Source organism: Xenopus laevis, chromosome 1S (genome assembly GCF_017654675.1).
Source record: "Xenopus laevis strain J_2021 chromosome 1S, Xenopus_laevis_v10.1, whole genome shotgun sequence".
NCBI lineage: Eukaryota > Metazoa > Chordata > Amphibia > Anura > Pipidae > Xenopus > Xenopus laevis.
The window spans coordinates 107,750,803-107,769,693 of NC_054372.1; the positions used below are offsets into that span (position 1 = coordinate 107,750,803).

The 18,891-nt window shown below is 38.5% G+C and overlaps 1 protein-coding gene across 3 annotated transcripts in view; it reads right to left on the reverse strand.

The window, feature by feature from the left end:
- The window catches only part of bnc2.S (basonuclin 2 S homeolog), a 355,235-nt gene that overhangs the window by 172,083 nt on the left and 164,261 nt on the right, over positions 1–18,891 (reverse strand). For all 3 annotated transcript variants that reach the window (XM_018243745.2, XM_018243744.2, XM_018243747.2), the window contains one exon: positions 17,404–17,602. In XM_018243745.2, the coding sequence (XP_018099234.1) occupies positions 17,404–17,499 (96 nt within the window). In that variant the 5' untranslated portion in view covers positions 17,500–17,602. The remainder of the gene's footprint in view (positions 1–17,403; positions 17,603–18,891) is intronic.

Consider the following 18,891-nt stretch of genomic DNA (forward strand, 5'->3'; position numbering starts at 1 on the left):
CTTGATAAAATGTTGCATAAAAATACAATGAAATCAGGCTATCACTGAACTAGTACAGTTTTGCTTACTGACTCAAAACTTACTGACTTAAAAAAGATATAATTTAACTTCATAACGTTTACAAAAGCAAATAAGGACATTTTAAATAAAATGATTTAAAAGGCTTGCAAAGTTTTTTTTTTTTTAATCTAAATAAAAAGGAAGATCTGAGATTGAGAACAGGGATTTGTCAAGGCTATTTTTTCCTGAAATAATAATAAATGCAAGTGACATGAAGCCATGCCATCCAATAGGTGCTGGGTCTGAAGGATACAAGATCTCTGGAATTAACACCAGTCTTGAGCTGCTTGTAATTTTGGGGATTCCCTTTGTATGTTTTGTCTATTTAAAAAACTGACTTTGGTACAATTAATTGGATGCTAACATCATTACAGATGCCACATGGCAGGAAACTGCAACCATATACAGTAAGAATAATGTCTCCTCTAAAAAATTGAACACTAGTTTGCATCAGCATTGATTAATCCTGTGCAATTTGAAGCACATACAATTTAGTGGTATCACATTGATTATTGAATTCCGGTGTAAAAAAAAACAGCATTTTGCATCTGATTATTAGAACATAATCATAGCACTCCTTATGTAAATGAGTCCTTTTAACTGTAACCAAGCTCATCCAATGCCCAAAACCAAATTTGCTTAATGAGTTTGTGTGTTTGTGTCTCCTTATGATTAAGCATGATAGTTGATGTTTTAACTTTAAGTGTAAACTGATAATTATATATATTTACATTTTTTTTTTAACAATTCCTTTATTTGCACAACTATCAATCGTACAGACAGTGTGAATCACATAGTTGTCATTGTTGTACAATGTCAATAAAGAAAATTTAACAAAGCAAACATAACCGAAGTGATGTCATTCTTCACAAATACAGTCATCAATGAAGGGTAATACAATTAAACGCAACATTGTAAACCAAGATAAAGCATTCACCTTTGAATTCTCATCTGCAAAATACAGTAGAAAGCCAGTAAGACAGTACTTCACAATATCACCATAGCATGGAGCATAGCCCAGGAGGAATAATGTGCATTCCTGAGGTAAAACAGACCTTAAGGCACGTCCGGGTCAGGATCATCCTCTGTCCACGGCGCCCACACTTTATTAAATTTCTCAGGGCAACCCCGCCTCAGATACGTTATTTTATAGAGTGGCAGTGCGTTCTCAATTACCTGTTCCCATTCATGTAAAGTAGGCCCATTACTAGATTTCCATTTTATAGCTATCATTTTTTTTGCATACATACACAGAATAGATAGCAGAGTCCTCTGAGCGTGTCTCGGGACTAGATCAGTTACTTGATTCAGTAAGAGGACTTTGGGATCCATGGGCAGCGGGAGACCAGTTTTCATCCCCACCAGCTGTGTTACCTCTGTCCAAAAATTATAAATAACCGGGCATTCCCAAACCATATGGAAAAACTCCGCTGGGGAGTGAAAACACCTGGGACACACATCATGTATATTCGGGTTCATTTTATGGAGTCGGTATGGGGTAAGGTACACCCTATGCAAGTAGTTCAGTTGTGTCATTTTATCTTTACTACAAATAACCCCTTCAAAGGCCGAATCCACAATATCCTCCCAATCCTCCGAAGAAACCCCAGGAATGTCCCTCCGCCACCTAGCCATCAGTTTACTAAGGGAAGCACCCCCAGCCTTCATCAATTGTGCATAAAAGGTCGATAATGGTTTATCAAGTGTAACCTTACGAATATTTAACTCAATGGGTCTGGGAGTGGTATCTATTGCATTGTACTGAAATTGGGTGTGCACTGCATGTCTCAGCTGCAAGTACCTAAAAAACATTTTATTAGGAAGTGTAAACTTTTGTTTCAGATCCTGAAAAGCCATCAATCTGCCCTCCACCATAATATCTGCTAAGTATTTTATGCCATGAGTAGCCCATAGTTGCGGAGCTGGAATGGTACGGAGCTGCTGGAGTTTGGGATTGCCCCAGAGAGGGGAGAATTCTGAGCAAGACTGGTGTGGCTTAGGATAAAATTGTAGAGCAGTCTGCCAAGCTCTCACTGTGGTTCTCATTAAGGGAGAGATGTTTTTGGTAGTTGAGGTACCCCTGTAGAGAAGGTTTTTCAATCCCTCAAGGGACCCTACCAACTGCGCCTCAAGAAGTGTAGCTGCATTGGTGTAAGACGGAGTGGCCCAATTCCTTGCCACCACCAGTTGGGACGCCAGATAATACCAGTAAAGGTTAGGAGCAGCAAGGCCTCCCTGAGTGGTCGGAAGCTGTAAAGTACTAAGAGCCAACCTCGGGTGAGAGCCATTCCAAAACAAAGAAATCATAAGGCTTCTTAACTTCGCAAAGACCGAACTAGGGATTATCAATGGGGCCTGCCGAAACACGTATGTGAGCTTTGGTAATAACATCATTTTAAATAAGTTGATGCGCCCTAGTAAAGTGAGGGGAAGGCTCAACCATGCCTCTTTCTTTTGTGCGATGTATCGCAAAATGGGTTGTATATTGAGGTCCACAAATTGAGAAAGGTCAGCATGAATCCAGATCCCCAGGTACTTGAAAGACTCCACCCATTGAAGACCATGGGCCTGTTCAGGTAAGTGGTGGGGGGGGCGGTCTATGGGGAAGATCACTGATTTGGCCCAATTGATCTTGAGACCAGAGTAGATGGTATGAGTGTTAATGATCTCTAATGCGCTGGACAATGCTCTATGCGGGTTAGGTAGATATAAGAGTGTATCATCTGCGTACATAGAAATAGTTTCCCGTCTTGTGCCCACTATCAGACCCTCTATTTCTGGTGAAGTTTTAATTTGGCAGGCCATGGGTTCCATCGCAAGTGCGAATAACAAAGGGGATAAAGGGCAGCCTTGTCTAGTACCCCTGCCTATTGGAAATGCCTTTGATACCGACATATTAGTTCTAATCCGAGCCACTGGCAAACAATAAAGTTCTCGTACCCAGGCAACATATTCTGGGGGAACGCCCACCCTCCGCATTGTAGCCCACAAATACCCCCATTCCACTGAATCAAAAGCCTTCTCGTTGTCTAGAGAGGCAACTACTCTTTCCCCTCTGTTGTCATGCAGAATAGAAATGTTGGTGAAAAGTCGCCTGATATTAGTATCTGTCATTCGGCCCGGCATAAAACCAGTTTGATCGGGCGAAATCACAGAAGCCATGTGAGGTGCAATGCGCACCGCTAACACCTTGGCCAGTATTTTAGCATCCACATTTATGAGTGAAATAGGCCGGTATGAGGCACATTCCAATGGATCTTTGCCTGGTTTAGGGATCAGAATGATAAGCGTTTCTCTCATGGATGCAGGAAGAGGGTTCCCCATCCGAATTCCATTAAATAAAGTGGCCAGTAGGGGTGCTATTTTTTTAACATGATGCTTGTACCACTCAATAGGCAAGCCATCCAGACCTGGAGTTTTCCCCCCTGGAAGAGCTGAAATAGCCGCCTCTACCTCCTCAGACGAAATAGGCATAGCTAAATCAGTGCTGGCCTGGAAATTCAATGCCGGAATGTCAATGTCTTGCAGGTATGTCTGTACCTCTCCCTCAGAAACCATCAATTTGGAACTATAAAGGTCAGAGTAATATTCAACAAAACGTTTATTAATACCTTCGGGGCTAGAGGTAGTGTCCCCATTGACCAGTTTCACCGCCGGGACAGCCCCGGAGGCATTAACATCCTTAGATAGTAGAGCCAGCAACTTCCCATTCTTGTCCCCAAATTCAAAAATGTTAGCCTTTTGGTAGAGTATATGTTTCTTTGTGAGTTCAATTTGCGCTAAATGCAGTTCCCTTTGCCTATCCTGCCAAGTTTGACGGGTGCGGTCAGAAGGTTGCCTAACATAGTTATCCTCAGCCTCCTGTACCTGTTGCGTTTTAGAACAAAGGTCCGCCCTCTGAGAGTCCGTAATAGCCTTAATATTACTGATGAATTCCCCCCTAATATACGCCTTAAAAGCATCCCAGGTGCAATGTGGAGACACCTCCTCAGTATTCGTGGATAGAAAAGCCTCTATACTAAACTGTATGGTCTCATTCAGATGAGCATTATTTGCCCAGTAGGGGCTCAGCCTCCAGACACGGTCTGCAGGCGACTGTGAGATGGATAGGGTAAGAATTATGGGCGAGTGATCAGAAATTCCCCTGGTAAGAATATCAACTTTACGGATCCATTTATTTACCTCCGGACAACCCAATGCTAGGTCAATCCTGGATATGCTGTTATGACCCGGGGAGTAGCAAGTGTAGCGCTTCACCCCTGGATTACGGGCACGCCACAGATCCACTAGTTGGAGTGTGGAAGTCCATTTATTTAAGACAGTGGATGAGATTCTAGGGGGGTGCAATTTATCCAAGTCTGCATTTGCAGTGGCATTAAAGTCCCCCATAAGGAGGAGAGGTGCCAGTGGCAATGTAAGAAGCTTATTGGTCAGCTCAGTTAAAAAAGATTCCGTCAGTGGAGGCGGGGCATACACATTTGCTAAGGTGAATTGTTTACCCTGGAGCATTCCTTGCAAAAGAACAAATCTGCCGTGCCTGTCTGATACAACAGTTTCTACAATAAACGGACAGGTTCTGCAAATCAGAATAGAAACCCCTCTAGAGTAACTAGAGTAGACTGAGTGATACATCGAGGTTATCCAGGGTTTTTTCAAAGCAAGTGTCTTCCCTCCCACCAAATGTGTTTCCTGGAGCAATATAATCTGGGGTTTGTGCCTACGTATAAAATCAAATACCAGTCTTCTTTTTATCGCGTCCCCTAAACCCCTTACATTCCACGATAAGATATCAACCTTAGCCATTATACCTTGCCATAAGATGCTTAACCAAAATATCAAACCAGATGAGATGCTTCTCATCCCCTTCACATACTGCAGAAAATGATCTAGTATCACAAATGACATCAAAAAACCTATTAAATGGTAATCCCAAAACTATTCCCACTTCCCTCCCCACCCACTCCATCCTGACAAAATGAGTGAGTCTACTCCCAAAACGAACAAAAGAAAAAACAACTTATCAACGTGTTGGGGGGTTAGTGTCCGCCAGAGGCTCAGATAAGCGTTAACCTCTGCTTCTTCTGTACTTTCGCTCCAATGCTTCCAAAAACCTGGGGCTGGAAAGAAAAAACAAAATAACTTCCTGCCAAGGGTTGGCCAATGTCATGTTACCTGTTACAGGAATGTCCACCAGCATGTCATGTAGTGGAGAAAAACTCCCAGGATAGGTGACACTGTGTGAGGACAGTTGAAGTCCTGCGCCTGTGGATACAGGGTATCATGTCCGAATTCGGGCATATTTGGGAAAAGGAATCAGTCCCTGCGTGGGGAGTTGCGTGGTCTCATCTCCAGCCAGTGTATGACCTCCTCGGGTGCGGTAAAGAAATGAGCTTTCCCTCGATCCGTGACCCTGAGCCGCGCCGGAAACATCATGGCATAAGGGAGCTGTTTCTGTCTCAGCATGCTCTTGGCTTCCGTGAATCTCGCTCGTTGCTTTCTTACTTCCGTGGAGAAGTCAGGGTAAATTGAAATCCTTTGGTTATCATAGTGAAGGTCCCCAGCCTTCCTGGCTGCTGTTAATGCTGCATCTCTGTCTCGATAATTCAAAAGTCTCGCTATCAATGGTCGCGGGGGTGCACCAGGTGGAGGTGGCCTCCCAGGTATACGGTGGGCTCTTTCCACAATAAAAGCATTGGAGAAGACCGACTGCCCAAATGTAGAGGAGAGCCAATGTTCAACAAATTTTTCCACCTCTGCCCCTTCCGCCCTCTCAGGCAGACCCAGGATCCGTATGTTATTCCTCCGGAGCCTGTTTTCAAGGTCATCCGCCTTGCTCTCTAGCTGAGACAGCTGTTTCTCTGCGTTTACAAAACGCCCTGGAAGTGGGGCAATGGAGTCTTCCAATTCACTTATCCGCCGCTCAGCCTCACCCGTTCTTTCCCGCAATTTCTGCGTGTCATGCTTCAGAATAGCAAAATCAGTCTTTAATTCGTCTATTTTCCCCATTAGCATGGTGTGGTTGGTAGTAATAGCACTGAGTACTTCAGTGAGCGTTGGTTCTATAGGCCCGGGTGCGCACTCTGCAATGGCGTCCATAGTGGGGGAGGGGACCCCATCCGGGGTGCAGCACACCTGGCAAGATGCCGTTTGTGGGGTATCTGACGTACCTTGCTGTACTCCCAGGGGTGAGGGTGCTCTCGCAAACCGTGCCAGCCGTTTCTCCGCAGATTCCCCTACACCCGCTGCCGCCTCCCTGTTGGTGCGCGGTGAACCCGCTTCAGCGCCATTTTGAGTCGACATGGCGCGCCGCTTCCCAGAATCTGTGGCTGCGCTCTTCCTCCGACCGCGTCTCACCATCCGTGCAGGGCACAGGCAATCAGGCAGCGTTTACTCACTGGGCAGTGAGGATTGCGTGCAGGTAAGTGGCAGGAAATGTCCAGTATATTGGGCCCCAGGACGGAGCTAAGGCTACCCACGTCCTATCCGCTCTCCATGCAGGCCACGCCCCCATATATATTTACATTTGTACTGTATATTAAAACATCGTTTTAACTGGAAAGAACAAAAGAGGCAGATGATATTTCTTATACTGCAGTCTAGGCCTGAAATCCCAGCAACCCTTGGAGTGTGGCTGTTAGACTGTTTCCCACACGCTCTTTGAAATTTGTATTTTTTAACAAGCAGCAAAGCCAACATTTGCTTAGAAACAATGCAGCTTGTGTTTATTTCACACTGAAAGGTTGCTCATTCCTTAAACTCAACACACATACTCTTCTGGAGGGAGAAAACATGTTTTTCCCAGTCTGTTAAAAGAGACAATTTCATATATCTTCATTCAAACAGGGGTTTCAAATGTTTATACAAATACCTTGGACTGATATAATACTGTATGTCCGTTTTATACATTGTAAATTACAAATGTATACTCTCTCATTACACATATTTGTTGTGCAAGCTTGTGTAATCAGCTCTTTTTTAAATTATTTGACACAATATGGCTTACATTTGTCTTTTATATAAACCATCTACTGATTGGCTCTGTGTGGTTAAAGCTTCAGTATGTTTTCTCATTTAAGTTAACGGGTAGTTTATAGGTAATTAGCGGGTTGCCACTGATTTTATGGATAACATTGACTCCTCTCATATAAAAAACTGAATGGTAATGGTATTGTGGCTGGAGCTGTATAAATTATATAAGATTTACTTGGACCCATGAGCTGTAAATCATGGTTGCAAATATGAACGATAATAGGCGTGCATGCACATAGCAATGTCAAGGAAAAGGGAGAGCTCCGGAAAAAACTTAGGGGCCCATTTACAGTTATGGCATCTGTTATTCGGAAACATATTATCCAGAAAGCTCAGAATTACGGAAAATCCATCTCCCATAGACTCAATTATAATCAAATAATCCAATTTTTTTAAAAATGATTTCCCTTTCCCCGTAACAATAAAACATTACCTTGTACTTGAGCCAAACTAATATATAATTAACCCCTATTGGAGGCAAAATCAGCCTTTAGGGTTTATTTAATGTTTACATGATTTTCTAGTAGACTTAAGGTATAAAGATCCAAATTACAGAAAGATCTGTTATCAGGAAGACCCTAGGTCCTGAGCATTCTGGATAATAGGTCCCATAGCTGTACTAACAATCAAATTTAGTTTTTTCCACGAATCTCAAAAAATAAGGGGTTTTCCTATATTTCTGAAAAATTTCAAAAATGTGAGCTTTAAATGTAAAAACCACGAAAACCTCTAAGGCAAAGTTTTGCCAAGTAAAAGTTGTCGAGGTTCTATGGAAGTCAGTGGGAGCTGTGCTGATCTTATTGGACTTTTTTAAATTAATTTGGACTTTTAGAGGCTTTTGGATTTGTTCTCCGCTAGGAATTGTCTGAACTTAAAATTTTCAAGGTTAGAGGTATTTTATTAATTTCTTAGCATTTTGTTGCCTCACGAGGAAACTTCGGGCAACTTCGGAAAACAAAGCAATTCGAGTGGATTCCCACCGGTGATATAGATTCTAGCCATCGGCTTTTCGGGGAGATTAGTCGCCCGAAGAAGAGGCGATTTGTCGCTGGGCAACTAAATCTTCCTGAATCTTCTCATGTGTCTCTGCCCTTAAAGAGCACAAATCATATTTCCAAATGGCACTCAAACTACAATTGCAATGTACAACAACGTGTGACTTTCACTGAGATCCCAGTACCGTTTCAGTGACAAGACCCTCCTTCAAGCATTTGCTGTGTTTAAGGTTTTACATAACAAGCACAATCTCCTATAGATCTCTAATAAGGTAACAAGCCAAAAGCCCAGGATTTATATGTTTAGTCCAGCAATAAAGAAAGCCTAATTTTACACCAGCTCCTTTCGCATAAGCAGTAGAATAGTATAAGCTCATATTGCCATGTGTCCTTGGGTACTCAAGGCAAGACATGTATGAAGTTTATGCATAGCCAATGGACTTATCTAAACAATTTACAAACAGCTTGCGATGTGTAATCAAACCAGAACACAGCGTCTTTTCATTTAACAGGCTTATATCATGATATAACTACAATGTATAATGTAGCTTGAAATAAGACTTTGCATTCAAACTCAGATGTTATGAGTGTGTAGAATACGTTCACACATAGAGTAGATGTGCTATAGCCCTTTAAACTATTGTAGCAGGGCCTTATGGCTGGTTACTTCAGTTAAAACCTGGGAGGGATTACCATATGCAATTGCAAGGCATTGCAAGGAAAGGTATTGCAAGGCAAAAATCACGAATCGAAAATATGCATTTTCCAATAAAGTTATACCTGAGGTGGTAGAAACTTTTGTAGAGTGGTGGAAATTAAGAAATTAACAGAATAAAATTAAAAAGTTAAATAGAGACACTGTTGATACAAATATGCGATAAAATTAATTATGCGTAAGGCCAAATGTGTCACAGTTCTCTTGTGATGGCATGACCCTTTAAAAGTGGAAAGATACATGTAATCAGTGTTATCTTAAGTATCAGTGAACAAATATTGTTCTCACCGTACACTCCTGCTATTCCATATGAAACATTCTGTGATAGTATTCCATCAAGAAATAAATTGAAAATGGAAAGCAAATCTCACATGAAACAGAAATGTAGTTTTGTAACAATTTGCTCAATCTAAAGCTATCTGTCGTATCTACAGTATGTTTTCAGCAGTAAAGTTACAATTTATGTTAATTTGCTGTCTAATCTGCCTATTTTTACTTTAATGCCTCCCTTATTCCTCACTGTTACAATGTTAGCATATATTTTTCTGCAGCTACAAAAATCTTAACATTTGATTCCTAAATCATTTGAACATGTATTAATGGTTCTGGATACTATTTCAGAAAACATACTGAGATTGGAAAATGAAGGGGTGCAAAAAAAGTGGTACATTTTGAGTTTAACTCTGTGTTAAACTGTACAAATAAATAACTAAAAAGAAACAGAGACTTCAGAAATATTGATCAGCATCTCGTTGAACATAGATAAAAATAATAGTAAATGTTAAATTAAGTACATGCAGGAATTTATTTATCCATAATGCATGCTGTAATCTGAAATAATATTTAAATGTCAGGCTGTGCAATTATTTAAACTATCAAGAGAAATAAAAAGAGTAATAAACAGTGATTTTTGGAATCTGCAAGGGTAGATACATTAGATTAATGCAAATATGCAAAGAATTCTAGAATGGAAGAAATCAGAAGAAACTATTAAAATAGGGAGGGTATTAAGGGTAGGGTATAAAATTTAAGACCAAATATTATAAAATATTGTTTGAAAGAGCTTGTGACTTTGAAAAAGAAGCCACAGTAGATGAGAACAACCTTGTTTTTCCAGTACACCTTTACTATATCATATTCACCACCAACAAATACTTTAAAGAAGTAATTCATATTATATTTTTTTTACTTGTCACTGTTCCCTCAATTCCCCTCGCAATGTACAGAATATCTGCGCATTATACCATACTACATGTGTTATACATTATACATATATATATATATATATTTAGCACTGTAGGAACACACATTCCAAACTTCCTTTGGTGAAACCTTAAGAATGTTTTCTATCCACAAAAATAAAATCCAAGAAAGGCAGACTAAATAAAAATATAACATTGTAAGGAATGATAATATGAGTGAGAGAAAAGGAAGAATACAATAGGAAGGTAGCAAAAAAAAAAAAAAAACAGAAGAGGAAGAGGAGATTAGACAAAGAAAACCATAAAGAAGGGGGGGAAGAATCGCAAGAATGAAAGAACAGATTCAGGTGTACAGATGCTGAAATCACTGTATTGCTGTGACAGTTTCTTCTTTGCTAAACAGCCTTCGTATAGCATGCATAAAACGAAAAGCATTAGCAAATGGGTACACAACCTCTTGGATGTGTTTCGGTGATCCACCCCCACTTTAACAGAGAACTGCATAAAGCAGATGGTGATTCTTTATCTGTGCAGATAACAGTCTATGAAACATATGACAACTTATTTTCACATTCTATTGCCAAGTGAATATCATTTATGACAGCCACGTGTAAAGCGGAAAAATTAATGCATTGTCTCTATGTTACAAATAACAAGCTTTAACAGAAGGGGGGGAGGAAAGAAGTAAAAAGTCACAACAAACAGAAAACATGCTGTTATTGTTTTCCAGTGATTTGAGCTGCTGACAACACTTGTACATCATTTCAATGATCAGATGCTTTTAGCTGAGGGCTGATCTAGTGCTAGAATGTAGCTTCTGTATGTGAGAACACTCTGCTTAGGTTCAAACAGTGCTTTAAGTGTAGGAAGAAGGTTAACTCCTTCACTGTCTGATTTGCAAGCTATGTCATAATCGTTCTTCTTTCTTATTGGTTTGCAACAATTACAAAAAGATTTACAGGTATCTATTATCCAGAGTGTTCTTGACTGGGGGTTTTCTGAATAGAGTGTATTTCCAAAACATGGAGAACAATACTTTAAGGCCACTGAAAATATAAATATACATTTAAAAAAAAAAAGTGGGGTTATTTTGAATTTACATTTATAATAGCTTATTAAACATAGGCATACAGTACCATCTCGTAATTAAAAAGAAAGACAAATTAGTCAAAAATGAAAAGATATTTGTTCAAATCAGACACTATGGGAAATAGCAATGCCATACTGTAGAGTTTACTTTGCAATGGGTTTCTGGATTGTAGATTGCATACCTGTTGGTAATTAAATGTAGCTTAAAAGCAAGAAAAATTAGCAGTAGTAGTAGTAGCAGATATTAATAAATGCATATTTTTTTCACAAAGTCCCTTGATAATCTTTTTCTGAGATGGTTGACAGCGGTACACTGTTTTAGATATAAAGCTACATTAAAGACAAATGAAAGAATACATATTCAGAATCAGAAATATTTCTGTAGGTTCTGCAGGTTCCAAACGCTAGGAAGGCATAAATACAATTTTTGGAAGCTGTCTAAGCACCGCAGAAATGCATTTAAGCAAACCCCTTCTGTCAATTCTACTGTCAGGTACAATGACTAAAATCAGCACTCCAGCACCACTGCAAATAGTACAGTACCACAAAGAATCTTTAAGAGTGAAAAAAATGTAATCTTCAAAAATCAGACACTGTTGGTAAATGGCAAGACAAATTTAAACCACGTAGTCTTCAAATGCTCAAATTTAGGATTAAAGAAATACTTAGCTTCCATGCAATAAATATATCCTTGTCTTGTTTTGCTGTTCCTAAAATTGCCTTAAATATACTGTAGCAAATGCATTATTAAATTCCTTCTCTGTATATTTTAATCATTTCATTAAGAACACTACAGAATGGTTTTTTAAACTGATGCTTTTGGGTTATATACCGCAATGTATTTTTGGTTGCAAGACAGTAGGATACATTCCATTGCCACACATGGGAAATCTGATCATGCTTTTGCTTTTTCTTTAAAGGTGTGGTTGCTAATTTTATATGATACAAACACCTATAAAACCACTTGTATTTTCTATAAAGCCCTTTGTTTTAATTGCATCTTTGGGTATTTCTTATTATTTGCAACTGGCCTTACAAAGGCAGGTAATTAAAATATATTTCCTCTTAGACTATAATAACATACATATTATATTAGGGAAAAACTATACCTGTCTTTGTGCTTTATTATACAGTGAGTAATCTGCTATAGGGAGGCAAAAGAGAGCCTTCTGTGCACTATAGGTGCACTATGTACATCTACTTCTTACATATTTAGTGAATGAAAATTATCCCTCTATTTTGATTCTGTTTATACAACGATCTTAATAAGATTACAGTGGCAAATGAAGGAAACCAATATTTGTCTCAAAGAGCTTAAAAACTATATTTTAATACCATTTTATTATTCAATATTTGACCTAGCGTTCTTGCCCCTTTTTAAAACTTTATTTTAATACCATTTTGTATCATTATTCAATATGTGACCTAGCGTTCTTTCCCTTTTACCCATGTCCAATATGCCACATTCTCCATGTTGTAACAAGGGTCAGCTCTTTTACTAGATTCATAACGTAATCTTCTTTAAAACTACTGCTTACACTTCTGAGGGTCATCAAATGATTTAAAGATTATGCATATTATGTCCTTGCTAGAAGTTCATAATGCAATTATTATTCTTTTTTAAGGTTAGAAACGAATGAACCTATGAAAAGGGAAAATCCATTTCAACAGTATAGATGGATCTTCTTTGATTAAGTCTTCTTTAAGGGTGAATTGTACAGTGTAAATAACAATTACATGGAATTAATATGTAACTACCAGATCGATGTTCACTGCAGGTTCAGCCCTACACAAGCAGGAATGAACATGAAAGTGCTCAGGAAAAACAAAAACAAACGATGGGAACACATGGGAATGTTCCACTATTTTCAAGCTGCTAGGACATGCTATACCATTATTTTAACTTTCATATTATCACACTGATGCTCTGATGGCTCTGGTGATAACTAACACATTGACTTAATAAGAGAATTTAATACACTTGAAAAAAGTCACTGAAGTTAAATAAAGACGCTATGATTATGACAGGTGCTTATTCTTTAACAACACAACTTAATTATAATGTTCATATTTGCCCTGTGGCTATGAAAGAACTAACCTTTTCTGCTCCTGCTAGCTATAACATTTTGCATACAGTACACAATTTTTTGCCATTTTTTTTACTTTTCCCACCATAAAAGTTTTCATATCTTGATGCACCTGCCCTGACCCCTTCTGCACAAATGTAATTCCTTTTCACCTCTGACATGCAAAGGGGGGGCTATGGAATAGGCTGAATATGTACAGTATGGAAATACCTCTTTACCATAGATCAAGGTGCAGTACATTATTTGAGATGTGTTCCTGCTTATAGGAGCATCCACTCCTTGCATTCCATAAATGCCATCTTTCTCTCTTGCACATTATTTTTGACAGGGAGGGATTAAACAGCAATTTACGGGCTATTTTTCATTTTTCAACTACCATGCTTTCATGCAGACTGCTTATAATTCATAGTCAAAAGTACTAATCAAATTACCATGCTGATAAAGATGCAGTGCCTTGACACACATATATGAAAGCAGTGTGTGTGTGTGTGTGTGTGTGTGTGTGTGTTTGTGTGTGTGTGTGTGTGTGTATATATATATATATATATATATATATATATATATATATATATATATATATATATAATATATGTGACATGAAAAGGAAACAAACATATGTGTACAAATATACTAATTGTACTTAATTTATAGGCATCCCATTTGTTTCTAAATTTACTCTGCATTTGTTAATTGCATGGTAGGCAAATATTGCAAAACAATTGCATGCATGTTTCTTGTTCATAACTTAACACATTCACTTGTGTGTCAAGGTGTAGTTTCTACATTTTGTAAAATGCATTTAACCATCTGCCATTCTGATGGTTAAAATTGCACATCTTATATAAGAAGAAATGTTTTTGGAAACTAGAAAAAGAAAAATAGAAAAACATTATAGAGAACAGAACTCAAAAAGGTTCTGCATACATAATACTTTTTAGCAAAAGGCATGACTAAGGGTTGTTGGACATATTGTAGTAGCATTACAGAGAGCTACTAAACTAGGGAAATAGGAAATAGTTATTGCTTACTGTCTGAATGCAACACAACAAAGTAACAGTTTTTCAGTAAAAGTTTTTCCTGTAGGTTTGATTTTTCTATTCCATCTATCATAGCCCAGCTCTGGTTCATGCAGCTATTTTGTCACCCCTCCTTCTTTTTGCCCATACATATTTCTGCCAGATGAAGGCAAAAATGAGGTTGGGGTGACCAGGCATAAGTCATAGAAGGACATGCCTAGCGTTTCTGGTCATTCTCTACTTGTCATCGATCAAAGTGACCTCAAACAACTCCCTTCAAACACAATTCACAAAAATGCCCTTTCAGGTTATCAGTTACTTGGTGCTGAAAAATGTGAGTATGTTAAACAAGATGATCAGTTTCACTACTTTAAAGGCTTTGTGAGGCCCAGATGTATTTAACACTGCAATGTTCCTGTTCAAATTTTTTGAACAATTAAATAACTTTTCAGGGTGATGTTGTTGGGATCAACTGGTTTATGAGGTGAAAATAACGTGAGTAAAATATATCAGTCAACAAGAAGTATTTATTTTTTTATCTTAAATAGAATTGCAGCAGTGGGCTCTACAAGACTACTCTTGCTCTATATGTAAATCTATTAGGTACGATTATCCAGTAGGTAATTTTAAAATCATTAAGACTTAAATTGAAACACAATGTAAAAAAAATCAAAACAGACACATCCTTGTAAGCATACATTCAAAATAAAGTTAACGTGGCCTTAATAGATCTTTTAAGGAAAAATATAGGCTGTAAACCCAAACTAGCAATTATATTATTTGTACATTGTTTGATGATTAACCCTGTCAAACCTCTTCTCTTTTTAGAAAGTGCAAATTCCTTTGCAAGTCAGTACTTTAGCTGGATCTGACAGCTGCATTTAGTAAGGCGCACCTGATGGGATGCAGATAATTCCTACACTTACCACTCACAAATACTAGTGACAGGGGAAAAGCATTCATGTTTGGGTAATTTGGACAATGAAATCACATTTTACCCTGTGCAAGCATCCTTAGAAGAAGGAACAGATACTATATAAATTCCAACTGTAGCTGAGTTATCTGTTAACTGTTTACCGTGTATCATATCCTCATTAGTACTTAAATATTTTGTATAATCATTAGTGAAGAAAAAAAAAATCAACTCCACTTTAGTGCAAACCTCTTTAAAAAGAAATCCTTTGTGCTGTCAGGTCACAAGTAACAAATGAACCCCTTTTAAAAAAAACTTGTATAAATCCTCCAAGGTTTTTCAAATCTCCAAAACCGGAACTCATTCCCGGATATTTTCCCTCGCCACAATTCTTAATTTATATGTTTGTTTACGTTAAGCATTTTCTAGCATTGCTGACATGGCTTGGGTTGAAATTTATTTTCTCTGGTTTTAATGCCAAGCAGGCAATCGTTCACGCTGTGCTTGGTGGCTCAATAGCCATTTATCAATTGATTATTATTGTATTCAATTTGGTTAGCTCTGCTTTGCTGCAAAAAAAAAATGTTCTCACTCAAATCAGCAGTAAAATACAGAAATTTAAGTAAGTTAGAAGATATTACATGGTTTATGTATACATACATTTCAGAACTTGCTGTTTTTGATGTTGCATTAAATAAGCACAGCACACGGAAAAAAAACAGAAGTAATCCATTGTAGTCATTATGAGAATTACCCCATCTGAAAAATCCTAGGGCAACGTTTTTTGTAAATGAACCAGTATGCCGCTGCGTGTAGCAGGGTAGTGTATGCAGACATTTAATATGTTTGCATATTTTTCTTCCAAAGCAAATGCCTGCTGCTTTCCTGTTTTTGAATTGGCAAGAGAAGTTTTTGGAGTGTAAGCTCAGTTTTGCTGTATGTTCTTCGTTAGAGATTCATATCAACTTACAGTATTATCAGCAGTAATCAGGGTCCCTCTACAGGAGATACTCAAACGTGCTGGGCAGAAAATGCTTTTGTCAAGTCTGGGACTTTTAATGCAATTCATGCAATTCTCTCCTCAGTATTTACCTACAGAACTATAATATGGTAAAAAAAACAAAAAAAAACTGTAAAGCATTGTCCAAAAAGTGATCAAACTATTGATTAGATTTTTTGATATGCAATCTTTAAAAAAACAAGAAAAGTAAAAAAAAATGTTTTTTTTACTTTATACCTATTCACTAAGTGACTTTGATGTCAAGCATTCTACATTTTTGAGAGCTGTGTAAAAGCTGATGTAGACAACTAGTTATGTATCACCATGTGCATGGTACAGAGACACCGGCTTGTGTGATTAATTATTACTTGTTACTGGCCTTGCAATAACATTTCAGCTTTCCCGTCAATAGCAGCATACCAAGCTTCCTTTAAGGCGGCCCCCAGTGCAGGAAAAGCTCTGGGGAGGACGCCAAGACACAGCCTCGCAGTGTAAGTGAAAGGAGAAGGGATAAAAAAAAGTGTGTTTATGTATATGTGTTAAAGAATGTGGATTGCTTAGTACTAGGGCTAAAACATGGCTTAAAAAAGTAAACATTGAAAACAACAACAAAAAAAAGCAAGTCTGACAAAGAAAGAAAAAAAAAATAGAAATAAGCAGATATAAGTTAAAAAAAAAGAAGCTAAACTGACTTAGCTATCAAGCCTCCACACTGTGCCGTGAGCAGTTTAAACAACGCTGCAGTTCAGCTCATCTGAGGGCTGGAGAATGCTGTTCTCTACCACATGAAGTCAATTAAATCCTAAGAGTGGGGCCCCTCAAATTTCTATCACTGCGAAATCAGGGAGGGGAAAGAGGAAAGAGTGTATGTGGTTTTAATTCCACTTATGATTACTTTCACAGAAAGGATGCTACGGGCTAATTGTTTCACATTTCTTCCACATTTCATTTGGTTTTCAGTTTCTTTTTTTTGGGGGGGGATCAGTTCTCCTGAATTCAGATTGGAGACAACTACTTCCTCAAGGTGAAATGAACTGTCCACACAACTGTCTTTTGTTAATCTTAGTTTTGTCTCCACTTTCTGTAACAAAGCTAGCAATCAAGCACAAAATCAGCTGCAAACTGTTGCCATGTCACCACGTTGACAGTTTGGGAAACATTTACTCCGAAGTAAGGAAAACTTTTCAAAAGAACCAAAATATGCAAATGGAAAGTGCAGGAGAATAATCTGTTAAAACTCTATTTGTTATACATTTCTTGTAGATGTCAGCAAAGTAAGAGAAAAGGAAGCACTCACCTGTTGGGACATTCTGAAGAGAAGGTTTGCATCACAGTTCTGCCATGCCCCCATGTACCCGGGCTCGCTTGTCGGCGTCCTCGTTCCGAACTGCATGGGGTTGTCAGGACACAAGTCTCTGAATGCCTGGTCTTTTGCCCTCCTGCTGTCTGTCTCTCTGAGTGTCTCTTTCTCTCACATCCACTTCTGCCTCTTCTGACTGAAAAGTGAAGGTGAATTTTTGAGCCTCTTGGCATTCAATAGCACAAGTGTGGAGTAGTTACAAAGCTGCATGTAGGCTGCATTTCATTTAGGAAAAGAGAGTAAAAAAAAGGGCAGGAGAGGATGAGGAAGGGGGTGGGTGGGATGTGAAGTAGCACCGAGGGATGTGCTGGTAGTGGTGGGGGGGTGAGAGATGCAGAGATTATTTTGCACCTTCCTCACAGATACCCCTATCATTTATGCATGGATTGTGACTCCCCAAGGCTTCTCTTTGCTCAGCCTAACAGCTGCCTGTCAGGTGTGCGTATAGCACCAGATATGGAAAAGAAGAAATCTAAAAAAGCCCAACATGCAGCTTTAAGAGATGTCTCTGGATACAAAAGTCAACTGCACTGCTCCACTGTCAGGCACCAAATGACATCCTGCACTATGCTCTCTCAGCCTACAGATACCCATATACACAGAGGGACACGCGCACACACACATTAAGGAGCTCACTGATCACAGGCAGTTGGGAGGGAAAAGGCTCTGGCCCTTGCTCTGCTGAGTTCTCTATTTTATTAACTCCTGCTTTTCTTCATCAAACCTTTCAAGTTGAACATTTCTCAAATGATAGTTACTTCTGCCATTACTGGTGCTGCTGTCTTGCATTGTTTTCTTAAACGATGTAAAATAACAAGAGAATCCTGAGTAAAATATAGCCAACTGTACACGCTAAAAATAATCAGATTGGAATTATCCTACTTTTTAATACCAATCTGTCAATTAAAAAGCTTTACATATAAAAGCAGAAAGCATGAATCTCTGTGCATTTCACTATGTGTGCAGAATTTGTGGGTCATTATTTCCACACTTTCATTGTTGGAAGCAATAGGGGTTTTCTTCCTTCTTCCAATGCCACAAAGACAAAAAAAAAACCCAAAACAGACTTTGCTTTACACTGAATAGAGAAAAAGAAAGCTTTCCCACACAGAAGCAACTGCAAAGAATAAATGACAACAAGAAAATCTACAACATATAACAATATTGAAGAGGTTAATAAATTCATATATGAACCCTAACCTTGATATCGCAACGACACACCTCTCAAGCACTGAATGGGTTAATTCCTTGTGGTTGCCTTAAAATTGTCCAGACATTAATGTGTCAAACAATAGCATTGCCAAAAATGAGGGATCTGTTCTAAAAGTTTAATAAAAAGTCAAGGTAGATTTGTCTTGTAATAAAGCATGCAGACTTGCAGTAGGACAAATGGCCCAAAGCCCCACTTTCTTCCTATCTGCAAGA